The sequence below is a fragment of the Artibeus jamaicensis genome, unplaced genomic scaffold (assembly GCF_021234435.1).
Source record: "Artibeus jamaicensis isolate MK-2021 breed Jamaican fruit bat unplaced genomic scaffold, CSHL_Jam_final contig_548, whole genome shotgun sequence".
NCBI classification, from domain to species: domain Eukaryota; kingdom Metazoa; phylum Chordata; class Mammalia; order Chiroptera; family Phyllostomidae; genus Artibeus; species Artibeus jamaicensis.
Window position 1 is genome coordinate 16,575,032 of NW_026521883.1, and position 26,837 is coordinate 16,601,868.

The following is a 26,837-nucleotide window of genomic DNA, read 5'->3' on the forward strand; positions in this document are numbered from 1 at the left end:
ATAATTTGTGAAGATATTTAAATCAATTTAGGCATTTAGACTAGTTTTTGATTGAGACCATGTAATAGAAGAGATTGTTCAGACCAAGAAACATTCATAAGCAAAGTTGTCTACCTGCCTCAGAAAAGAACTTAAATATGACTCTTCCAGAATTCTATTAAATTTTCTAGGATTACATTTTGGTTTCTTTTAAGGACTTAGAAATCTTGGTCTGTAAGGCATGCAGTTCTACTTAAGGACATCTCTTGAGTTCATCGTAGCTGTTATCCTAGTCTGTATTGCTTTTACAATTACTGCCTATACTAATTTTGTCCCCTGTCAGCATGAGATTTGAAAAATGTGCAGTTGAAATGTTATATATTTTTTCATTATTCTGGCTCATTCAGGTCATATCTTATGACTTCCTCTTTGTGAACATTTTTAGTCTTTTTAATACGCTTTCCCTCCAGCAGTGTCGTTTAGGGTACAATGAAGAATGTTTAGATCTTGCATTGGTTTATGTGACGAACTTAAACACCATTTATGTATAATCAGTGCTGAGTTATAAACTGTCCTTTTGATAGCTCTACAAAGAGAAAGTTTAAAAATCCTTTATATATAACTTTAGTGCTTCTTAAAATTGTGTATTACTTCTCTAGTGTAAATTAGTATATGAAAATCTTAGGAACAGTTCTTCCATTGGAGCAGTTTCAGAAATCTTATTGGTGGATGGGTTTTTTGTAGTCATTGTGACTACTGAATAGCTTAGCCTGATTAAACCTCATAAGATACTAAATATCTCATTAAAAATGAGAAAAAGGAAGCATAGGGAAAACAAAAGTTCACGAATGGGGAGATAGAAATAAATAGGCAAGCAAGCAGGCAGGCAAATGTAAATTTTCTAGAATTGATCAGAGAAGAATTCTAGAAAAGGGAGTAAACAAAAGGGTAATGTTTTCTGGGCTCTAATATACTAGAATGTAATTTCCTAAAACAGGGACTTTTTGTCTTATAAACTGTTACATCCCCAGGACCTAGAACAGTGCCTAGCACAAAATAGACACTCAAGAAACATTTATTAAATTAATGAGTGAAGGCAAGGAACCCTTTGGAGTGGGGTAGAGGTGACTGGAGTATGCTAAGAGATGAGGACAGCCAGATGGCCTTGAACAAACATAACCAAACTGGGTATTTAGGTGATGACTGTAATGATGTGTGGGAGCTACTTGATGCTCCATCCTTTGCAAGTAAGAGTGGCACTCTTAAACGAATACCTTGTCCCTGGGGTAGGTGCCAGTGGAATATTATGATCGTGACTCAAGGATTAGTTTCCACAGTGGAGTCTGATTCACGGCCTACATATTCCACTAACTGGTATCGTAGAACTATGTGTCTGGATAGAGGTTCAGAGCAAGTTTTCTGAAGAGGATTGAATGGGCCAAAACTTTTCAGGGTATTTAAACCAAGGCCATTTGAGTAGCTTTAAAGTTATCATTGTTTAATAAAATGACTTCATTCCAGACTTGATGTAAGAACTGGATTCTCGGAGTTGTTCCTGGAGTCTCAAGTAACTGTTTTAGCTGCGAATGACCTTTACCTTTTGTACCGAGGCTGAAAGACTGAACCCTCTGAAAGAGTCACAGAGCTTAATGGAAACTCAAGTCATCTTCAAAGCAAATGAGTTTAACAACTATTTATCAGGAATAGAATATGTGCCTGCTCTAAGTGGCAAATATTATTCCTGGCATTGACGAGTTTATAACTTAGGTGAGAAGACAACAGAAGCCATTAAAATAAAACAAGCAAAGTACAATACGTGTAATATATAATAATATACTTCGGGCAGCTGGGCTCCTAAGCTCTGAGACATGTGGCTGCCCATATAATTTTTAGCCAATTTAAATTTTTTATCAAGATAATATTTGTGCCAGGTGTTATTTCTTTGAAGATTTCCCTCCTGCCTCTTTCTCTGTTCTCTCTTCCTAGAATTCCTGTTAGCCAAAGTTTGTGCCTCTTGGACTGATCTAGTAACTTATTATTCTCTCCTGTTTTCTGCCTCTTTGCCTTGTTGTCCTACTATCTGGAAGATGTCCCTCAAGTTTCTCCTTCTGTTTGATTTTAAAATTTTGGTTATTTTATTCCTAAGTTTTGTCTTTCTTTGCGATGATTTCCTATTTTTATTCTTATTTTATTAATACAATCTTTTATATATCTGAGAATAGTATAATTCAGATTGTTTTGTTTTGTTTTTATGTGGCTCCTACTGGTTCCTGTAAGGTCACTTTGTTGCTATTGTTGTTTGGTTCTTATTGTTACTGAACATTTTTCTCCAGGAGCCTGTCAACCTTGCTGTCCGTCTGTATTTGAGAATGAGTCAATATGAAGTGATTTGGAGGCTCTGAATTGTGCAGGGCTTTTCAACTGGTAGGCTTCATTGTTGGGAGGCCTCTAGCTCAGCTTCTGGAGGTCTTTTCTCAGAGGTCAGTTTGTTTCTCTAGAAAATAAACTTCCAGTGATTACCCAGTTACGTTTTATAGCTATGGGCAATGATGAACTAGGGATGAAGGTGATTTCTTTCTATGGTTCTGAAACTGAGTTAATTCAGGCTAAAATAGGCCTTCAGAGTAATATTTACTCACCAAATTCTTAAGTCCTGATGATAATTTAATTAATTCATAGTAAGTGAGGGGCCTGGTTTTTATACCTCTTGTCTGAAATACATGCATATATTCTAGAAGTGAAGCTACTCCTAGAAAGATTTAAATTAAGTATTCTTTATAATAGAATACATGGTTTCCTTAACACATTTCCCACCCTTTTGCATTCTTGGCAATACATTTAAATGTAAATGTGCATACTTGCCACTCTGAGGAAGAGAATAGCCCAATTAAAAATGGGATTGGGTACAGGACCAGCAGGAAGAGGAGACCATAATGACCTTCTGCTGGAGTGTAACATTGGATGCTCACTGTCACTAGAACTTGAAACCTCAGCTATGATGATTCTTTACCTTGGAGAAAATCCTGATATATGTTTTAAACCCTTAACTCCACATGTGTATCTGTAAAACTTTAAATCGGGTAACATATGTTATATACCACATTTCAAAAAACTCTCTGTGATAGTGACTGTCTCCTTATTAGAAATAGGGAACAAACTCAGAAAAGGTAAAATGACTTACTCAAGATCATAAATCTAGTAAATGTCATATTTGGACCAAACACAGCTCTATTATGTATTATAAAGCACTTTTCTACCTTGCAAGCCAAGAGGACTTTCATTCTACTCTGCAGCAGGAGGAATCTACTGCTTAGAGCAGGTTATTCTAGTAAAAAATAACATCAGAAAGAAAAAAAGAGTTGTGTAAAGGAAAATCTCCACCTGGACTCACTACAATCTGATGATTAACTTATATACTCTGTGGAACATACAGTCCAATCAAGCCCTCTCTTCTTGCTGTTACTGAGTAAAGCTAAATTCAGGGACTATTATTTGAACATGTTGTTCCTAGAGAACCAGTTTATCTTTTAAATATTTTTTTTATTCTTCCGACTTGTTACCCAATATTTATAATTACTTCGTTCTTTCCGATTATTTTTATTGATCAAATAACACATACTGTGTTTCTACCTCCTAAAGGCTATTTAGGAATTTCATTCTTAATTTTTCTTCAACAACTAGTGTAAATTACATAAATCATTATAAACTATCTATGTTTTCCCCAAGTATTTTAAAACTTTTTATTATGGAAAATTTCCAACACACACCAAAGTAGAAAGATGAATGCCTTGAGCCCCCCGTGAGTGTCCCCAGCGAACCCCAGTTCAACAGTGATCAACACCTGGCGGTCGTGTCATTCATCTCTTCTCCTCCCTTTCTTTTCTTTTCTTTTGGGTGATTTCTTTTTCAGGAGCATTCTTGAAAAGCTTGACTCAGCCTTTCCTTAGCTACGAGCCAACCTATTTTTTTTTTAAAAAAGACTCGTCATTCTGAATATGGCGGCATGAGGAAATCAGTCAGCTCAGGGCACCTGTCTGAATCTCAGGGCAAGAACTAAAAATCTTAAAACTAAAAAATACCATTTCACTAAAAAATTTTCTAGAACTCTATCTGTCCAGTATAGTGGCCAGTAACCACATGTGGCTATTAAGATTTTAATTAATTTAAATTAAATCATATTTAAAATTCCGACCCTCATTTGCATGAGACACATTTCAACTGCTCACACATGATTGGTGCCCACTGCATTAGACAGCGCAGATATGGAGTATCCCATGACTGCCCAAAGTTCTATTGGACAAGCTTCCTCCAGAACAGTGATTTTCAACCTTTTTCGTCTTGTGGCACACATTAACTACTAAAATTCTTCAGCACACCAAAAAGCTATATTTTTCTGCCAGTTTGACAAAAAATAGGTACACTCTTGTTCATTCATACCAGATGGCTATTGTTGTGTTGGCTATTGTCATTTTTTAAATTTGACAATCTAAAGGAAAAGAGGTCAGTGCCCCGTTGGGTATTGCATGTTTTAACAGTTCTTGCAGCACACCTGCTGCTCCAGAACATGACAGTTGAGCTGCACAGCGCTGCAGCCCTGCAGCTTCGACAGCACTCACTGTGCCGAGAAAGGCACCTTGGACTACAGTGCCCGGGAGCTGTGGTGGCCGGAGGGGGGAGCCACATCCAGTGGACTTATTTTTCCCTGTCCTGCTGTAAGCAAGAAAAATTTGGCTTTAAAGGAATCCATTGACTTCATATTTTCTTAAACAACGGTCAACCCACATTTCCCCCTTTTTCCTGTTTTCACTGATATATTCATGAAAAGAAATTATGAGTCTCTAACCTTGGGAGAAACTTTAAAAATGGTTAGTAGATCACTGAAACTTGTATTTAACCAGATAATAGGTCATCAAATTGTAAGAATGTTCCGAAATATTTTTTAACTGAGAAAACATTATTTATTACAAGAAGTAAAAATTTCAAAAATTACAAAGGTAAAACACCTTTTATTCTACCAATGCATATAAATGAGGTGGTTTTATCTGAGTCAACATCTACGTGAGTTGTGTATTTCACATCTCATGGATGTATTTTTTTAATTTGTGTGTAGTATCAATAGGAGATCAGAGTTATAATCTCTCGAGACTTGAATAATAGAGTTTCAGATGACATATTCTGTCAGGCTACCATCTCCGTGCAGATTCCAAGTGGTGGATTCCATATGCCAAGAGTGGAGAGTGGCTCATGGTCACTAGAGGGCAGAAAAGGTCAGGAGCCGATGGGGAAGCCTGGGGAAAAGTGTGGGGAATAGCTTGCACATCTCCTTCATAAGGAAAAGAGCCTCTTACGTGTAAAAAAATGCCATTCAGTCCTACATGCAGGAACACCAGTGAATGATCCAGCAACATAGGCCATAGTCAAAGCAATGAGAGACGTGGTCAGGGAATCAATAAACCAGTCTGGAGCACAAACTACCAGGTCATCACACTCATGACAGAGAACTAAATTCAAGTCCACGTTGCAGAAGGCAGGCAGATTGCAGGGAGTGGAGCAAGTCATTTAACCCTTTCAATGATTGCTCTAATACTGTTCAACACACTGTCTCCCTCGAAATGGGCAAGTGATACTTTAAGTCACATGGGAAATCTGATAACCATCTTCTTTTCCTATTGTAGCATTTCCTGTCATGTTGCTGAATTGTTTTTTTAATGTTAGAACTATTTCTGTTTTCTTTCTGATAAGTTCTCTTCAAATCATAGAATACTTTCAGTTCTAAATAGCTAGTTTTCACAAAGGAAGTATTAATTGATATAAAGATGATATAATTTTCTAATAAGTCAAGCCATTTCAGTTTTTTTTTAATTAATAATTTGTACTTTACCTCTAGGTATTAAATACCCATAAAGGCAGGGCAGATTGGGGTATAACAAAGAATGAAAGTTTCCCCTAACTCTTTTCCTATCTCCATCTCTAGAATTCTGTATTTTTCCTTCAGTTTTTACACACATTTTAATTATAGGTGCATGTTTGTCAACCATGCAGGACTGGAGGCCTGTGACATCAGGAACATTCTCCTATACTTAGCACAGAGCCTGGCTATAGAAGCCAGTCATGAGCATTTGTCAACCTCGCAGAATTTATAGTCTCATTGGAGTAGAAGGGGGTTATAACACAGATGTTAAAACGTACAAGGTGAGGAGAATTTCAGAGGAGGAAATTAGCAATTTAGTTTCATCAAGAAAATTTTTATTAAAGTGACATTTAGCTGGGCATCGTATGTGGATAGGATTTACATGGAAGTGAGTTTGAAGGCAAAGGCATAGTGTTCTACTGGAGAGGCTTATGTTACTAGATAAGGCTGCAGGTAGATCGGAGAAACAGGGCCTGGAATCCCATGCTAAGGAATTTATGTTTTTTCCTCTGGACCAATATTTTTGAAAAAATGTTCCTCACCTGTAAGATACTTCACATAAAACCCATCCCATTGACAAGTAAGTTTGTATAACGCCACATGCTATATTTTTTGGAATGTCACAATGCAAACTAGTAAAGTTGAATTCCTAAAGTCCGGAAATAAACTTTCGAACTTTCTTTAATGAAATGTTTCCCAAATATGTGATCACCATTGAACTCTTTTAGTACCCAGCAAATCTATGATCCCTCAGAGCATACTTGGGGAATGAGTTTATGCAGTAGCCAATCTTCAAAGTTCTGAAAGAGGATTGTCATAATTAGAATTTTTTCTGTTTTTACAACTTAAGCTAGAAAGAAATGCAAATACATAGATACCTGATTCATGTTGCTTCCTTCAGAGGAATTCCATTAGATGTTATCTTTGTCTTAATTTACATGGTGTTATCTTTAAAAAAATTTTTTTGTTTTCTTATTACCATATAGTCCCCTTATACCCTTTCCCCCAACCCACAATCACCACACAGTTGTCCATGTGCATGAGTCCTTTTTCCTTTTTGACATTGAGTGTTAACTTAAAACAACCAAGTTCATTTGGAAATCAGTGGGATAAAAGATAGATACATTTAGATGCCCTGCTGATTCATCTTCAGCTGTTATCAATCATTGCTTACTTGTCCTGGTTTTCTCCAAGGATTAAATAAAGACATGGCTCTCAGGGTGTGACTACTGGATCATATGCATGAATATTACCCAGGAACTTGTTAAAACTGCATATTCTCGGGCCCCATCCGACACCTACTGAATCAGAAATTCTGGGAGTGAAACCCAGTGATCTGTCTTTAATATGCCCTCCAAATAATTCTGACAACCACTGAAATTTGAAAACCACTTGAGATGACTAACCTAAACTTTTTGAAACCCTAGAGTAGGTTGGGAGCCGAAGCTTCTAGACACTTGCTCAACTGCCACAGCTTCTGTTTTGTCCACTTTAAAATGATTATGTTAGATCATCTCATACTTACTTCTTCATAAATTACATAGCTGAGATCTCACACAGCTTTTTGGTTTCTTAGAATTAAAGTTACTATATCTCAACTGTGGCAGCCATCTGTTAAATTAGTTTTTCATTTAGACCATAGATAAAATTCCCCAGAGAATATTAGCTTCCATTGTTTCAAGAGTTCATCTTTTCCATCCCTGGCCAGGTGGTTTAGTAGGTTAGAGCATCATCCTGATACACCAAGGTTGCCAGTTTGATCCCCAGTCAGGGCACGTACAGGAATCAACCAGTGCACAGGTAAGTAAGTGGAACAGCAAATCGCTGTTTCTCTCTCGGCCACCCGCCCCCTTCTCTCTTTCACTAAAGTCAGTTTTTATAGCAAATTTACCTTTTCTTTCCCTGGTAGCTTGGGAGACATTCCTCAAAAGGAAAAAAAAAAAAGGTAGTATCACAATTAAGTGGTGCTCAGAAGAGTAGACTCTCTGTGTCTGTTTATTTTCAATCAAGAATGAATAGTTTTACCCTCTGACAGGAAGAGTCTTACCCCGTTTATCAATTATCTAGCTGTGGGTATTTCCTGGTTAAATTCTAACTTTATACGTTAGTCCTCTTGTTATTTTTCTTTGTTTAAAAGTATAAATTTAAAACAATGGGAAGACTTAATAACTGCTCCCCTTTTCTGAGGAGAGAAAAGTTGTAACAAATGCAAGACTTCTCACCTACATAGTCCTTTAGTTGAGAGGCATTCTATAAAAATTGCTTCTAAAAGTATGTTAGACATGTTAAATTTTAATTAAAAAAATAATTATTAAATCCAATTTATGTTTGACACAACACAACCTGAGTCCTATTACTCCTGCTCTGCTTCAGATTCTTTTTTTTTTAAAGATTTTATTTATTTATCTTTAGATGGGAAGGAGAGAGGGAGAGAAACATCAATGTATGGTTGCCATTCGTGCATCCCCTGCTGGGAACTGGCCTTCAGGGAACCGGCCTGCAACCCAGGCATGTGCCCTGACTGGGAATCAAACCGTGATCCTCTGGATTGTAGGCCTGTGCTCAATCCACTGAGCTATACCAGCCAGGGCTTTGCTTCAGATTCTTTTTTGTAGCATATGAAAAATATGATTTATATTTGAAAATCCTCATAGTAAATTATAAACTTAACTTTAAAGCAGTGGTCGCCAACTTTCTTAGCGCCAGGGACCAGTTTTGTGGAAGACAATCTCTCCACGGACTGGGTTGGGGGGATGTTTTCAGAATGATGCAAGCTCATTACATTCAAGTTCACCTCCTGCTGTGCCTCCTGGTTCCTAACAGACCCAGACCAGTACCAGGTCCACTGCGGGAGGTTGGGGACCCCTGCTTTAAAGCATGTAGAGATGGAGGAACTTAAGGTAAATCGTCCATTTCACAAGTTTGTGATAATCAGAAAGTGCAGACCTCCAAAGCAACTGAAATTCAGAGGAGACTCAAACTGAAACTGATTTAGAGGGAGGTTTCTCCTGGCTCTCTCTCCACCACCCCCACTTAGGTAAAGGCATACCTTTAAAAATGTGAAAGTTGCTAAGGACTGTGGAACGCATGTACCCAAATTTTCAAGCGGTATGAAGCTATTGTCAAAGAACAAGTACAGTGTGTGTCTTACAGTTAAATCTACCAGACAGGCTGGCTGGCTAGCTGAGCAAATCACAAGGTTGGGACTTTGAATGTTTGTTTTAAGCAAAGACATCCGGTTTCCATAGCACTATGATTTTATAGCATAGATCAGATTATACTGTTTATTTAGCTAACACCATTTTCCTCTCAACATACTGAAAAGATTGAATCAATAAATCTTAAACTTCCAAAAGAACATTTAAAATAAGCAGGTCATAGCACAGAGTGAGTCTGTATGTGAGAGGGAAGGTAGAAGTTATGCCAATGAAATTTTACTTAATAAAATCTGTATACATTAGAAAATAGTTCAGCGAAATTTGAATAGTTTTCATAATCCTTTTTTCTATTTTTAATACCTGGGATGTAGTATTGATTTTGAGAGGGTGTTCATTTAAAATAATAGTTTTTATAAAATTTTGGAAGCAGAAAATATGTGGTTTGTTATTTTAAAAATATTATAAATGGGTCCATTCATATAAGTTCTGCTATTTTTCTCAGAGATTCACATGCACTAATATCCTCTGAAAAATATTGAGTTTTCATGTATTCAATCAAGAAAATGTTTAACCTCTTAACTCAGAAATAATTTAAATTCTACTTTACACAAACAGGTTTCCATATAGTTTTACTTTTAGTATCTCAGCTTTAGAGTCTTTAAGTCTACTTAGTCTTTTGTGATCTCTGAAATATCTCTTAATTTCTTGAATTAATTTAAACAATATGATTAACAATGGTTTGAACATATTTATTGCTATGAATTTATTTAGGGTTTTTTTGTATAGCTTACCCTAATTCATTTTTTTTAGAACTAGTGGTCTGTACAGAAGAACCATGGCATTTACACATAGAGAATTTGAATACTGTTATGTGAAGACAGTTGTTATCGATACTGAGTAAGATGTTAATTCAAATGCAAGCTTCTTGATTTTGAATCTTTGATCTTGATTTTATCTCCGAAAACTTGTATGTACTTTTGGGCTTATTCGGATACTGTTTCCTTCTCTAACACCCAGTCAGTCAGTCACTGAGATCTGTTTCCATTTCAGATGAGTTTGGATTAGCTCACTGTAGGCTTTATTATCACACAGAATAAAAATTATCTTTGGCATGTATGCAAGATGATAAACACAAGTTTGTTCAATTGAGGTATTGTTTGTAATAGCAAATGATTAGAAACACCCCGAATGTCTGTCTCTAGGGAGGGAATTGGTTGAATTTTGGTATCTGTACAGTGGGGTACTGTTCAACCACGAGAGGTAAAGCACCTCCCTGTGGAGCGATATCGGACAAGGCCCTAGAAATATCGTTGAAGGGGAAAAAAGCAACATGCATAACAGTCCATCAGAGAAAAACCTGAAGGGATATCCAAACTCAGAAAAACCGACTGCTGTTGCCTTTCGGAAGGACAGTGGGTGAGTTATAGATAGGTGGAAACTAGACGCCCTTTTTTTCCTTTCAATTCTGTACCCAGTGTAACCTGTGTTTTAAAATTACTTTAAAAAATTATCTTCATTACAAAAGGCCTGATTGGTAAGTCTGAAACTGAAACTATCCAAATACTTAACTAAGTTCAGGTATAAAATTCATTTTTACTGATTGAAACGGAAAGTTGGATATTACAGCAGAAAACTTGGGCAATGTGTGTGGCGCTGGTTATGAGGAAGTGATTCTTCCTTTAATATTTTGCTTTCTACTGTAGATTTATCCTGGGAGATTATTTCTGATTCAGATTTAATGGAAACTCTTTTTAAAGCCAAGTATTCTTCAATGCTATGGTACTTTAACTTATCTATTTTTAAATTTGTGATTTTTTGTAACATTATTCTCATAAATCAGAACAGTCACTTCAGCCTTATCAAAATTAATGTTTGTCCTCCGAAACTTAGAGCCATCTGTAGTTCTAATTAAAGTTTTGCAAAAACAGCCATTTGTATTTTTCTCTTCTCACATTCAAAAAAAAGTTTTTAAGAAATTGAAATTCATATCTTTAAAATATTAGATAAAGTATTATTTACTGACTAAACTGTGCCCATTGCACAGTTTAAAACCACCGGCTGTTCTGAATTGTTTTGTCAGGCGTTCTTAAGTTAACTATGTGTTACCAAATGCAAATTTGCTTTATGAAGTAGGTGGCATGCACTTTGAATATAGGAAATGACTCTCACAAAGAAATGCTTGATATTCAGAATTTGGAACAATTGGTTGGCTAGGGAAACATTAATGAACATCACAGACTGTCTTGCTTTCATAGGAATGAATTTAAAACGATTCCTGTTTCTTTGTAAATGGAAAAAGAACTTCTAATTGTCCATATTTATAGCAACCATATGTTCCGACCGTGTGTCCCAGACTTTCCGGGATAGTTCCTAGTTTCGTATTCTCTGTCTCCTCAGATCAGGTGTATTGATTTTTAGTTTAGAAAATTTGTTCGTTTTTCTAATAGTAGAAATATGTTGCCCCCAAGGTTTGGGGGATCATTTTTCTCTCTCTTTTCTGAAAGATTTTACTTATTTATTTCAGAGAGAGGGGAAGGGAGGAAGAAGGAGAGGTCGAGAAACATAGATTGGTTGCCCCCACCTGGGGGCCTGGCCTGCAACCCATACGTGTGCTCTGACCAGGAATCAAACCGGCAACTTTCTGGTTCTTAGGCCAGTGCTCAAACCATTGAGCCACACCAGCCATGGCTGGGATCATTTCATTTAAAGTAGAAGTTAACAAACTCATTTTGGATCACTTGTTTCAAAGAAGGGAGATGTAAGCAAGAAGTGTTCCAAGAAGTTTTTAAAATAATGTTTTTATATACCAGAGTTACTTGAGACATGGAAATTTTCATTATATGAGATTTTTGTTAATATGCTTTTGTTCAGAGTGAAATCAATGAATGAACGAGGAGTATGGGGCAACAATATATGGGATGAAATGTTTTTTTTCTGTCTGTCCTGCAGTGACCAGGCACTGCCTCTGCAGTAAAGACTGCATATCTAGGGCAGATTGGTAAGTTAAGAGTTTTTAAGAAATGAGGCGCACAACAAACACATGAAAAGATATTCAGTATCATTGGCCATTATGGAAATGCAAACAAAACCACAATGAAATACCACTTCACAGGCACTAGCAAGGCTATTATCAAAAAGATGGGTAGTAATTAATGTTGGCAAGGATATGGAGAAATTGAAACACTTTTATGATGCTGGTGGGAATGTAAAATGGCGCAACCACTTTGGAAAGTCTGGCAGCTCCTCAAAAGGTTAAACAGAGTTACTGTATAATCCAGCAATTCTACTTCCAGGTATATAGCCTATGTTAGCACAAAAACTTATTCCCAAATGTTTATAGTGGCATCATTTATAATAGCCAAAAGTGGAAACCTCAGTGTCAATCAGCTGATAAATGGATAAATAAATGTAGTAATATTATTCAGAAATTAAAAAAAGAAATGAAGTACTGATATTTGCTGCAACATGGGTGAACCCTGAAAATATTAGTATGTGGAAGAAGTCAGGCTTAAAGGACTACATACTGTATGATTCCATTTATATAAAATGCCCAGAAAGGGCAAACCCATAGAAATAGAAAGTAGATTGACGGCTGCCTAGGGCGGAGGAAAGAGGGAGGAAATGGGTATGAGTTCTCTTTTTGAAGTGCTGACAGTGTTCTAAAATTGTACACTTTAAGTGGGTGAATTGTACAGGGTGCTAATTATATCTCAGTGAAGCTGTTTTCTTTTAAAGGGCGGAATCTTTTGTTCACTGATTGAAGCAGTCTGTTTCATACCTTCTTTACCAGTGGTTCTCAACCAGGGACAGCTCCTCCCCCAGGGGCAAGTGCCAGGAGACATTTTTGGTTGTCACAACTGGAGGAAGAATGCTACTGGCATTCCGTGGGGGCAGTCCAGGGATGTTAACATCCTCCAGTGCATGGAATATGATCATCAGTTTTGTTTCTAAATATAAATAAGTAAATAATTGAATTAAAACATTAGAACAAAAGATTTTTTTCCTGAAAGTTGGGCCAAAAACATGGGTGCACATTATACACGGCAAAAAACGGTCAACTCTATGGATATATCTTCAAGTTAACATAAGTTTTCTCCTGTCATCTTCAATCATATATTAAGCCTGCCAACTGATCTTTAATTCAGATATATTTTTCAGTTATAAAACATTTGATTCATTTTTGAACTTTCCATTTCATTGATGACAGTCCCAAGCCATTCATTCATTATGACCTTATTTTCCTTTTAAGTCCTTAAACATCTGTATAATAGTTGTTTTGATTTCCTTGTCTGCTAGTTCCTAGATTCTGGATCATCTTGTGGTTGTTGTTTTTTAATTATATTTCCTTTGATACTGGATTGTATTTCTTTATGTGTTTAGTCACTTTTTATTGTATACTGGACAGTGTGTATGGTACATGGTGGAGACCATGGATTTAGTTATCTTTCACTGAAGGTTTTTGATTTTTGTTCTAGCAAGTTCTTAACAGAATGCTGTCTTCTGTCATGTGAATGTCAGCTGAAATCCGTGCTCAGTGCTTTCAGCCTTCCGGCCATTACCTTTCACAGGTGCATTTCAGCAGTTCAAGAGTCAGCTAGGAATTTGGGTAGACTTTATATATAGATTTGGAGGGACTCATGGCTTCTTCCTTTCAGGGACTGTCCCCCTCACTTCCCAGTTATGTTAACTCAAACCAGGTCTAAGAACTCTTCAAGCAAGTTTCATTTCAGATTTCTGGGTATGGTTCCAATCACCTCTCCATATGAACTGTGGAGTGCTACCAGGTGAAAAGCCATGTGTTTCTTCTTTCAGGATTGACTCCCCTCCAGTTTCTGCCTGCTTTGGGTCAATTTATGGTACTTTCAAATAGTTATTTTTAAATTTTTAGAGTACATAATTATTATCTGCAAAAGGATCAACCTAATATATTATGCCACTATCAGGAGTCATATCATATTACTTTTTGTTTTCTATTGGTATTGTACAGGATTGAACAACAACAACAACAAAACCTTCTACTTTTTTGGTCAGTGGTGGCAGTAGTTCATCAAAATTTTCTAAAAGGATTGAGCATACTACTAATCTTATTTTTCCTTTTTCTCTTATAGACAAGAGATGATTTCCTAGGTCAAGTGGATGTTCCTCTTTACCCATTACCGGTGAGTACATTTGTGATTTTACTTTTTATGTTTATTATTTTTACTTTAAGAAATTAAATACATATTAATATTTGATTTCTAAAATATATACTACTATTATTTCTTAATATAGTTTCTGTTTTAATTTGATCATCATGGCCCGCTTATGTGAACTCCAATAAGAAATGGAGCCGTTGAAGTTTGTAAACATTATGAAAACATTGTTTGAGGAAGATCAGTTTAGAAAGGCTCTGAAGATCAGTTTGGAAATAACTGGAAGGAGGAGAGTCTAGGCTCACAGAAGGAAACTAAGATGGGTTATAACAGTGTAGGCATGACACTGAATCTGGACCAAGCATAGAGCACTGGAGGCAAACAGACAGATTTAAGGAACATTTTAGAATAAAACTATATTGGACCAAGTTTCTGACAGGGGTTTAAAAAATAAGGAAAAAGTACAGATAATACAGGTTGAACTTAGGAGATAAGGATGGTAACTCAAGTAGAAAAGTTGCATGGAAAAGCACTTTTGTTTTGAAATATGATACATTTATTTTTTTGCCTTATTGAATTTCAACAGAAAACAGGAAAAATGAAAACTTAGAGAGGGCAGCTGACAGAGATATGAAAATAAATTATCTAGGGGAAAAGGGACTGGAAAGATTGAGAGTTATCTCGGGTGAGGTAACAGCAGAATCTCGGAGAATGACTGGCTGTCCAGACAAGAGAGATGAAAGTGTTGAAGGCCAAACATTGACCCTTGGACAGTGGCAGGACTGAGAGAAGACAGACAATAGGAGACAGGAAAAGAACCGAGTAAAATAATGTCATGATAATTCAAGAGTCTTATGACTGAGTGGTTAGTTAACAGTGCAAAATGTAACAGGGAAAAAAAGGATAACTAAAACAAAAGGCTGCTGAACTTGGTAAGAAAGAGAAGTAATACCTTACCATATCAGTCTTTTGAAATGTTTATTGGCTTTCTACAGTCTTCAGAGATGATAAACTTGTAATAATGTATTGAATTCAGTCCTATTTTCCATGCTGTTTACTTTTTCATTCTCCTGGAATTGTCTCTAAGCTCATGCCAGCTTTCTGACACTGCATATTCCACTGACCATGCTTCTGCTTTTTCACTTCCTACCCTATTTTTGGCTCCACAACACACCTGCTCAGCTTGTTTTAGACTCAGTTGTGATGCCGGTTAAAATTCCTGTGGTGTGGGAAGGTGAAAGCACTATTGATTGTAACCATTCATCTAAAGCTACAGTTTTCTCATTTCTAACTTCAATTATGTGTTAGACCATAGTTCATTAATATTCTTGAAAAGTTAATGTTTTGGTGTTCTAGATATATCTTGAAAACCCACTGTTTTATTCTAGACAGAAAATCCAAGAATGGAGAGACCATATACATTTAAGGATTTTGTTCTTCACCCAAGAAGGTCAGTAAATATAAAATAATAATATATTAAGTTTAAAAAAAATTTCTTCATCATACCTTATAGTAGCTGCTTTGAAAATTCAAAGTTTAAAGCTTTGTAAATAATCTAGTTCTGAATTTTGTATTATTTTAAAAAGTTTTATTGTTATGTCTGATTACAAAGTAATATGCACATAATACAAAAATTCTGAAAATACAGAAACGTGGTCACACCCCTTTGGGAAAAATCTGTAACCCTAATACTTACCAGACTAAAATGCTAAAATTTGTCATTTTATATTGATTTTATATCACAAAGCATATATAACTTTGTCATGCTGTCATTAAAAAATCACAAGCATTAGTTCATCTAGAACTAATATCCAACTCAACTTGCAAAAACCAATTTCAGAAAAATCTAACTATATTTTGTATACCTCAATAAAAAGGAAATTTCAGAGAACTCAAATATTTAGAGAAAATAATATGAGTAAAGACTGGAATTTAAAATCTATCGTTTTATTTTCCTAAAGTAAATTACTTGATTTTTGTCAAAATTCTTAAGTTTAAGCTGTAAATAAAACTCCTTTTGATCTTCTGTACCAATTAGTCAAGTAAAATCTAGTCAAGACATGTGTGTGGATTTACTGTCAAGAAGGTCAGAGTAAAGCAGAGGAAGAACATCTGTGAAAACAGTGTTTGTCTTGCTTTTAAAATTAGAAAATGCATTTGAAAAGCATACTATGGGAACTTAGCAAGTTTTTATTTAAAAATTTAAAATTCTCTTTGTAATATGTATGTTAAAACAAAAAGCACAGTGCTTTCCATAAGAGAAGTCAGGTATTTAATTTCTATAGAAGCCTTGGAATATACATCTCTTTTCTCCCTTTAATGTTCACTGGTTGTGACATCTGCATACCAAGAATAACAAAATAAATATTTCTTCTCTTATTTGATTGCCCTGGTAGCCTGCTTTTCAATTTGTCAAGTGCTTTCTAGTATCCTTATCTTTAAACACTAACAATTTACATCTTCTGTCTGCCCTGCATATTATTGCAAGTGCAGAAAGAACTTCATTCAGATAGAAAATCTGAACTCCTGAATTTTTTTCACCCCATTAAGTCCAAACTCACAGGCTTAGTATCTAGATGGAAAGACATGAAACATATTTTAGAGAAACTCTTCTATAAAACATTATTAGAGCAAGTTTTCTGTATCTTTTATAGCAACAAGTCAGTGTGCTCACTACCCCTTAGATATGGTGACAAGCCACCATTAGTGGCCTTGGAAACACGCATCAGGGATTTTATTGACCACTCAGGGTAGGTCCACTTTCCAAATCCATGAGAACTATACATACACAGAAGAACTACTAAAAAAATTAATGGAGGCATGGTGGAGTCATTTCTTGAAGATAGGAAAAAAGAATTAGGACTCTTGTCTAGAAAGACAAAGACTGGTTAGTTACATAATTGATATTTATAAAAATCACCCCCAAAATTTATGTAGAAAGGTGGGACAAGCAAAGACTTCTTAAATAAATAGGATATTGCCATTGATGGGGGCAATAAGTCTTAATTTAGAAGCTTCAGAAAGATGGGCTTAAACAATTTAAATATTAATACAGTGGGTAGCCGCCTTGAGCTTAGACAACTCATTAATCAAAGAGGTGATATGGTATGAAAACACATGAGGTAAATTAGTGTAGGACAGACCCAAACAGCTGTCAGAGAAAGATGCTGGGTTCCAGACGGTTATCAGGCTTTGCTCTTCACTCTTCTGTCGTCTCAGACCTTGTGGCTAGGTTAGTATCTTGAGCGCATATCTCTGAGGAGGCCTTTTTGTGTCCCCCAAATTCTCTGGCTTCACAGAGTATGCAAAATAAAACCTCAACTTCCCTTGTTTCTCCTGGACCTCACCATCTCCACCTCCTTTATGTGTACCCTGTAATCCAGCCAAGTTCAACTACTGCTATTTCCTCAACTGCACCCCAGGTCTCCCATCTATTTCCTTGTTTTTTGCTCTTTTTTTCACTCCGTGCCTGTGCCATGACTGCCACACACCAAAATGTTCCCCAGTCTTCGAGTCCCAACTCAAATACCAACTTCTTTTAAATTCTCTCTGATCTTTTACTTAAACTTCCTGAGTATCTTATCTTGTAACAGTTATTTACTTATGTATGTTCCTTTTTCTCTACCATTTATTCTTTTTCCTAGATGCTTTCTGCATTGTAATTTGTCATTGAGTCTCCTCTAATAGCTGGTGGGTGTTCAATGAACTCTTACTAAATGAATATTTTTCAGCCTAGTGTTAAAGTTTTGTGAATAATTATTTTCTCTTCTACAGTCACAAATCAAGAGTTAAAGGCTATCTGAGATTAAAAATGACGTATCTACCTAAAAGCAGTGGCTCAGAAGAAGATAATGCAGAACAGGCTGAGGAATTAGAGGTGAGATTTTATAAATATTTGGTTAAACTAAACATGAAATACCTAGTTTCTTATTTTAGTAGACTATGAAGAAAAAGTAACTTTATACAATGAAGTTAAGATGTGCAATAAAGGCCCTGGCTAAGTATCTCAGTTAGAGCATCATCCAGATACACCAAGGTTGCAGGTTTGATCCCCGGTCAGGGCACGTACCGGAATCAACCAATGAGTACATAAATAAGTGGAACAATATATCAGTGTTCTTCTCTCTCTCACTCCTTTTCTCTCCCCACCCCACACCACTTCTTCACTTCTCTAAAGTCAATAAATTTTTTTAAATGTGCAATATAAATTATTTACCTGGATATTTATTTATTTTACCCAAGCATTTATTAAACATTTCTCTAAGGATCTTTCTATAGAACGAATGGCCATTATTAATGGCATTCATAAAGGTAAAAGAATAGAGAATACAATGTTTATGAATGAGAGCTTTTATTGTAATTATCATTAACTGTTTCTAGTTGTTTGGTTTTCTAAACCATGTCATGTTCCTCTGCATCAAAGTAAGAACACTTTGTAAGTTAAATGCATGGAAATTTTGAGGTGAGACTCTGCTAATTAGGAACTTTTTATGAAACATAATTTCCTGTTACTTTTTCTGTCATGGTTGGAGATGGAGCTCATAGGAATGGAGGGAATGGGAGAAAGAGAAGGAGAGAATTCAAGTGACCTACTAAAAAGCCACATTTATTTGAGGCAAACAGAATTTAATACTTTTTCATGAGTGACAAGATAAGAGAAAGTCCAAGTCAAGTATTTGGGCAGAACTGTGTGTATCTGGGGTGAGTGAGGAAGAAGCCAAGACTGTATTCGGAATAGAATTGGGCTGGGATTTGGAGACTGGAATCCTGTTAGCAGGGTCTGCCACTAGCCAGCCTTGAACTTCTCTGAACCTCAGTTTCTTCATTTGCATAGTCACCTGGTTTTGCCAGATGAGGCCAAGGGTTTCTTCAGCAGAAAAATCAAGAGTTGAAAAGAAGACAAAAACACCTGCCCCTTTGAGGCTTCCCTTGCAGGAACATTATCATCGAAGATAGCATCATAACTCATAGAGTGAAAACACACAGGGAGTGCCCTGTTACCCTGCCTCTTTGCCTGAGCATCTGGGTGGGTCTCCAGAAGAACTGGGAAGCTGAGGACCCTCCCCAAAGACTGGACTTTACCTCACAAACCCACATGCCTTCAGAAGAGGAAGAAAGCTCTAGGACAAGCAGAGCTTTTGTAACAACTTTACAGGAATTTTTTTATGTACATAAATGAGATTTTATTTTGTGGGGGAATCTGAAATAATGGAAAGAACTTTTTTTTCTACTCATAGAATATAATTAGTCTTTAGTTTGGTGGCCAGAGAACTCAGTAGCCTTTCTTATGTCTATATTCACTTATTTAATTTACCTTTGTATCTTTTTGGTTTTTCTGTGATTTATCAGACGTAATATTTTTAAGATATTTATTGAGTCAAAGTTTCTGGCATTGTGGTGCACAGGATATTTTGCCTAATAAAATTCTGTTTGACATGAAGGATGTCTGCTGTAAAGAAAGAAAATTCCTTATTTAGTAACTTTAAAAAAGCTAACAGCATTTTATTATTTAGTAACCTGCTCCAAGTTTTGCCCACGCGCACGTACCGCAGGCACCTTATTCACAGTTCAGTTTCTGTGGGCAGAGCTGCTTCGCTTCATTTTGTCTGAAGTCTCGGTGTTCGAATTCCCTCAGAGTGCACCTTATAATTTCAGTGGATGTAAGCGTGTAGGAGTTTATTTATCAAAGGCCCTAGGAATTCAAACACATGAATCGGTGCTTATTTATATTCTGTGCAGCTAATGACCAGAGACGTCTTGCCTTTGACATCTAATTTGTAACCGAATGTACACAATTCTACTATTTAAAGAAAACAATTGTGATCTTCACAAGAGGCGTACTGTAAGGCAATTGGTGTTCCTTAGTAAGATGGCTATATAGATAATCATGTAGCATTTGATTTTGGTACCCCTTGCAACTTTAGATTTAGGTGTATTTTACAAGGTCAACTACAAGTTGTAGCTCTGAACGCTTGCTTTCTGACTTTCTTTAACTCCATTAAAGTGTGGGCAGTTGCATCTCAGCTTTGAGGGTAGTAATTAAGTAACATTCATTGACACTTAGAAAATTATCTGTGAAGAATATGAGCTGATACATGTGTAAGAGGGAGACATTATATATAAAAATGAGAACTCGGTCTTTCTAAACAATGTTAAAATGTACAACTATACTTTTTCAAACTTGAAACAAGCTTTTCAAAAAGGTTCTTAATTAAATTAGTTTTTCCCTCTGTTTGGATTTACTTGTGTAACAGAAATTAAATGAGCAGACCTTTAAGAGACAAATCTTTAAGAAGATTTTAGATATTTTCTGGTATCATATTTCTAGCTGTGAATATTTTTACAGTCATTTAAAGCAGAAGAGGACAGTTTTATCAATAAATGTCATTAATCTGCAGAAAAATAATCAACGACCGTATTCAACAAAAAATTACATCTTAGTCTTTTTTGAGAGTAAAATATGAAAATTCGACTCACATGCTTTTGAAATTGAAACTGGGGAAATGAAATCTGATTTAATTTATATAAGACTAAATTTTTGGTATGTAGATCCACTATTATGATTATTTAAAGAAAAGGAGAAGAGAGAAAAGGAAGATAACATAGATGGAAAGAAAAAGTAAGAGGACAGAGGGAAGAAACAGAATAGAGTTTGGGAATTAAAAATTAAAAAGATATTGTTACCGAACAACAGGAGGACCAAGGGAGGGGCAATACAATATTTGGCCCACCTAGGGATGCCCAAAACTGCTGTACAACAGGGGCCCCTCCCAAAAACCAAAATACTAAAATCTACTGGGCCCTTCTGTCCGCCGCCAATTGGAAACACATCTCTTAATGCCAGAGATTTGTGAAAAGGAAACAAAATGTTTATTTAATGCTATTCAGGCCTAATACCACCACTAAAATATCAAAGTCCTTTAGGTTATACGCCTACACCCACACAGCGCTCCCTTCCCTCTTGTCCCAACTCCGGGTACCGTAAATCAGGAAAAGAGCACACGTCTGTGTTGCAGGCCGCTGGCACCGTCAGCTGTGTCACTGTGCAGGATCTCAAGTTAATCCAAAGTACTGTGGTACCCTCTCATGGTCCACTGGCAAGAGTCCTTTGTACCCAGTTCCAGTCAAAGTCTCTGTTGCTTTTCAGGCCCCGCGGCCAAAGGGGGCACCCCAAAGCCGCGTGGGCCTCTTCTACCAAAGCTGCAGGAGTCCGCACTCCACCAAAAGCATGTGGCTTTCTTCTTCACCTGGCTGCAGGGATCTCCATTCTGGCAAAGCTGCGTGGTTCCTCCCTTTCACCTGGGAAAGAGGGGGTCCACACCCTGCCAATACCGCGTGGCTCCCTCTTTCACCTCACCAACAGGGGGTCCTCACTCTGCTGAAACCGCGTGGCTCTCCCCATCTGGCCAAGCGGGGACCCTTCATGTTCTGGAGCCAGTCTTTTTCAAGCTCTCACACAGGCCTTCTCACTCAGGAGCGCAGCCCCTTGTTACATTCTGAGTCCAAGCCCTTCTCACTCCGGAGAGCAGCTCATAGATCCCATCTTGAGTCCCTGCTAGTTCCTTCTCCCTCAGGAGAACAGCTCATAGATCCCATCTTGAGTCCCAGCTACTCACTCCTGAGTCCCTGCCACCAACTTCTCTCTGGCTCCCAACTTGGCCACTGCTATTTAACATATCTATGAAACCAGTTAAAGGTTATAGATATGTTAAATAACCATTCCTCCGGAGGTTAGCTCCAAAACTGTTGCTATGCAAAATAGCTCTCAATGGCCTGGCTCCATTCTTTCTTCCCCCTGGGGGGGGGGGGGGGTGAGGACATCTTATATGTCTCTCCAATATTCCTATACACTTTGAATTCTGGACACTTTTCTAAATCTTTTTGGGGGCCCCCCTGTCTGCACCCTGTATCAATATCAGTTCCCACAGAAGAGGTAAAAAGGAAAACAGAACAGAGAATAAGAAAGGGAGTCGGTGCTACTTCCCACCCACCTTCCTTTTCCCAGAATAACTCTGTCTTCCTCTCCCTCTCCCGTCCAGTTCTGCCTCAGGCTACAACGGTCCCACCAGAGCTGGAAGAGACCAGCAACCCCTCCTTGCAGGAATCCCTGCTGCCAGAAAATACTCCTCTCCTTCCCAGCTTTTCTTCTTGATTCCTTATGTTCAGACCCAGTTTTCAATATAGAAGAATTCTCTTACACCTTCTGAGCTAGCAACTGGTGGACACACACAAGCCCTTCAGTGTGGGGTCCACAGTGCCTAGGGAAAAACGAACTCTGTATATACTAAGGAAATTACTTTTGTCTGTTGTCATAGTACCTAATGTTGGCCAGTTTGTCATTTTTAAACTTCGATTTAGTAGTTTTTTCCCCCATATACAGATTTGGGCGTTTTATAATCAAATGTATCAATCTTCTCTTTTTTGCTCTGGATTTGGTTATACACAATGGCTTTCCCAATCTTACACTATATTTTTTAAATCCCCCAGGTATGTTCTAAGACATTTTGGTTTGACTTTCTAACATTTAAATATTGCACAATTTGTAATACCCTGGTATAAGATAGGAGGTAGTGATCTAAATTATTTTTTTCTATTTTTTAGGTAATAGGCCTGTTTACCCATAAATTTGAAAAGTGTCTTCATCATGTACCAAATTCCTACAGTTTTGAGTCTCTTCCTGGGCTCTCTGATCCATCCTGTTGGGCTCTCTCCTCGTGTGCTCCAGGCCCACACAGCTTTAATTCTTGTGGCTTACAGTATATTTTATCTGGCAGGGTTAATCCCCATGTGTTGCTCTTCTTTTATAGAATCCTATTAATTTTTCCTACATGTTTGTGTTTCCATCTGAACTTCAGAATTGCCGAGTCTCATTATTTTTTTAAAAATCCATAATGTAGTTTAATTGGAATCTTGGCAACTTTATAAATTAACTTGGGTAGAATTGACACGAGTGTGAGATTGAGTCTTCCTAGCCAAGATCATATTAAGTCTTTTCATTCATTCAGGCATTTGTAAGTTTCCTTTACTGGTTTGTTTATGCTTTCCTAACTGTTCTAGTATTTAGTGAACCTTGTACCTACTGCCTTTTCTGTTTTTAGGTTTCTGGTACCAAAGGATGTACATTAACTCTTGCTACCCTTTTCCATTAATTCCTTACTCTAACCGTCTGGTTTAAAGCTTCATAATATTTACCCCCTTGATAGTCCCAGGAAATTTCCAGTGCCTTCCAAGTATTTCAAACAAAACAAACAAGACTTTCTTTCTTTGGCTGCTTTCTGACCTGATGAAAATGCTTTCGCTGGGTCCAGAGGAGAAAGAGAAAAAGTCAGACCAGAGAGTCATCATGACTTTTTAATCACAAGAGCGTTCGTTCATTATAGCAACTATTTCTAAATTGTTTGTACTTCTTATGCCTCTGTATATTGTACCTTCATTTAATAATATCTTTTTCAGGTCTCAGAGAGTTATTGATTTCCATCCTATAAAAGGTGCCTTCTCTGTGGGAAGGCAATGCCCAATACAACATGATCCCTGCCCACCATTCATTTGCTTATAATTTAGAGAACAGCCTAATTTTACTCTAGTTTAAATTATGCTTCTCCATTTCTCAGTGCTTTCCATTATTGTTTGTTTCTGTTCCTTTTTTCCTATTAAGTATGTTTTAAAACAATTTTAGAAAATTTTAAAATTTTTCAAGAAAAATTTAAATGTTATCATTTTACAAAAAAAGTCTTCATCACCATGGAATTTCATATTATGATCTTAAAAGTTGACAGTGTACTTATTCTGACTCTGTGTAACTTGTGGAACTAGATATGCTAAATGACTTTTTTAATTTCCTGTAGCATAATTTATAAGATTTTAAAAATCATGCATCAATTTAATTGTTAACATTCTGTTTTTCAGCCTGGCTGGGTTGTTTTGGACCAACCAGATGCTGCTTGCCATTTGCAGCAGCAACAAGAACCTTCTCCTCTACCTCCGGGATGGGAAGAGAGACAGGATGTTCTTGGAAGGACCTACTATGTAAACCATGAATCTAGACGAACACAGTGGAAAAGACCAACCCTTCAGTATGTGCTGGTGGCTTTCACGTTTGTAATTGGAAAACATTTTGACCACTAATTTTCTTTCTGAAGTTATGTCTCAAATGCATTTGTAACATTGTAGGGGTCTATAAATTGTAAGTGCACCAGGATTTTTATGGCCCAGGACTTAGAAAATGCTATTTTAGCTGTTTGTGTTTTAAAATAATTTGATGATAGTCAAAATTATTTGAGTCACAAATACTACCCTTCACATTGCTTCTTTATTTTAATAAGTTGTTAATTATGTATATCTTTAATATTACGTAGCCAAAAATGGTACATTTTCCTCTTTAGAATGATTTAGAAAATCTGAAATTCTTTGCAGTTTATTACTAAAATATAATAAAATTTTAAATTTTAAAAATATAAATTATTTTGTAACATATAATGGATTCAAAACAAGGATCTTTCATTAAATACCTGTTCGCCAACATGGCCAATGTATACATAATTTCTACCATACACAGATCAAGGACAGAACAACTTTCAAGAATAACCTTCATTCTAATTTACGTCTCTCCGCTGACATTTTTCTCTTATCATCACTGTATGTTTGTAAATAAATTTTCCCCTTATTCATATTTATTATCAAATATCCTTCTATTTCTTCTATCTTACAACTTTCTGAAGTCTTACTTTAGTCCTCCACTGTCTGACACAAATTTAAATTTTTTATTTGTCCATTGACCTTCTAATTTGGGGCTTTGGTATTCTGTGTCTGATGGCCCAGGCACTGTCACAGGGGCTTTCTGTTCTCAGATCCTCCCACAGCAAATCGGGGCTCCACGGCTCAGAGGCACTGACCTCTGCAGAGTGACATGCAGATGACAGAACCGAAGACTCTGTAAAACTCCACACAATTGTCATATTGCATACTCAGTATTAAGGCAGGCTCGACGAGCAGAATCACATTTCTTTTTCTATAGTTGTTGTCACTTCCAACTAGCCCAACTTAAGTGTTTGTGGGGAAAATCTGTAAGAATTCTGTTTTCTCCAACAGCAGTACAGTAAGAACTAATCCTCTGACTATACTGGGCTTATAGGACATCCATAAATTAACAGTAACTTTGTTATTAAATATTTATTAAAAATCTTGATCTGATGGTCTGTACATAATAACTGCAAATTGCTAGAATAATATACCTAGTAAATGACCAGGGTAACTTAGGAAAGGTAGAGTAGAAAGACCAACCCCTCAGTATGGCGCCATATACCTTTCCTAAACCCAGACATGCCTTTTTTCATACCAGGACCATTAAGCATTAAATTGTAATATATTAACTACATTTCTGCTTTTACTTTTATCAGTATTTATTTTATGCTGAATTTACTCCTGGGCCATAAGCTTTTGTTTCTTCAGTTTCTTCTGGAGTATGTTTTTCTTTTGTGCCACCTCCTCTTCTGGTTCAGGAACACCCTGCCCTTTCTCAGGAAGGACCACCTCAGTGTGGCAGGGAGCGCTCCTGTGTGGGTTCGCCCGCCTATGGCTCTGTAAGTTCTACACGGCATCTTGGGAGCTTGTTCACCTCTGTGTTCTCAATGAGCAGAGAATCTGCATCTAAACCCTTAAGTCCCACATTACTCTCTGCACTTAAAGGATGTACAGCAAAAATTCAGCGCTCTTTTTAGGCCACCGACCCTGTGCCCAGCTCCACTGTTTGGCCGGGGCACACCTACCAACCCCACCATTGTATCGACAGAACGGCACACATTGCTTCTGTAAAGTGACATCTTTCAGATATTTGGTGGCTTTTTGAATATGCATACCCTTGATAGCCTGGGCAGTTTCATGAGTGTTGTTAAAGTGAACACGAAGATTTGAACCTCTTGATTGGCATCATTTTGTGGGGTTTTCTGGGTCAAGTGAATAGTGAACTATTTTCAGAGGTCACCTCTGGTCGAAAGCGTCCTTACACTGTCATTCATTCTTCAGTGTCCTTACACTGTGCTTCATTCTTCCCTCTACATCCATGCATGGGGACCTCTCCCCCTGGCTTAAGATTGATTTAGAAAATGTTGCTCTCTGATTCAAGAAGATGTATATGCAACTCTTTAAACTTCTCTTTTTTAAAAATATATTTTTTAACATTTTATTTATTTATCTTTAGAGGGGAAGGGAGAGAGAGATGGAGAGAAATATCAATGTATGGTTGCCTCTCATGCGTCCCCTGCTAGGAACTGGCCTGCAATCCAGACATGTGCCCTGACTGGGAATCAAACCAGCAACCCTTTGCTTCACAGGCCCATGCTCAATCCACTGAGCTACACCAGCCAGGGCTAAACTTCTCTTTTATGAACTTTCTAGTGCTTCTGTAGGTTGTAATAACATGGCAAAATAACATAATAAAATTATTAGTGAAATTCAGTTGATTCATTCAACTTTTCATTCATTCAGTTTTTTTGAGTTTCCATATATGTCAATGACTATCACAGGCACAGTGATGAACTGAAATATCAAAGGCACACATATTACATGCAGACTTCCACAAAAATTTTAACTCTAGAAGCTGCCAATGTGCCCACAACTTAATTTATGCATGTCGAAATAGCTTTTGACCAAAAACAATAA

At 36.9% G+C, this 26,837-nt stretch overlaps 1 protein-coding gene across 3 annotated transcripts in view; it reads left to right on the forward strand.

The window, feature by feature from the left end:
- Positions 1-26,837, forward strand: part of NEDD4 (NEDD4 E3 ubiquitin protein ligase) — a 124,821-nt gene that overhangs the window by 62,309 nt on the left and 35,675 nt on the right. For all 3 annotated transcript variants that reach the window (XM_037151052.2, XM_053670120.1, XM_037151049.2), the window contains 4 exons: positions 14,157-14,207; positions 15,569-15,630; positions 17,955-18,057; positions 24,087-24,253. In XM_037151052.2, the coding sequence (XP_037006947.2) occupies positions 14,157-14,207; positions 15,569-15,630; positions 17,955-18,057; positions 24,087-24,253 (383 nt within the window). The remainder of the gene's footprint in view (positions 1-14,156; positions 14,208-15,568; positions 15,631-17,954; positions 18,058-24,086; positions 24,254-26,837) is intronic.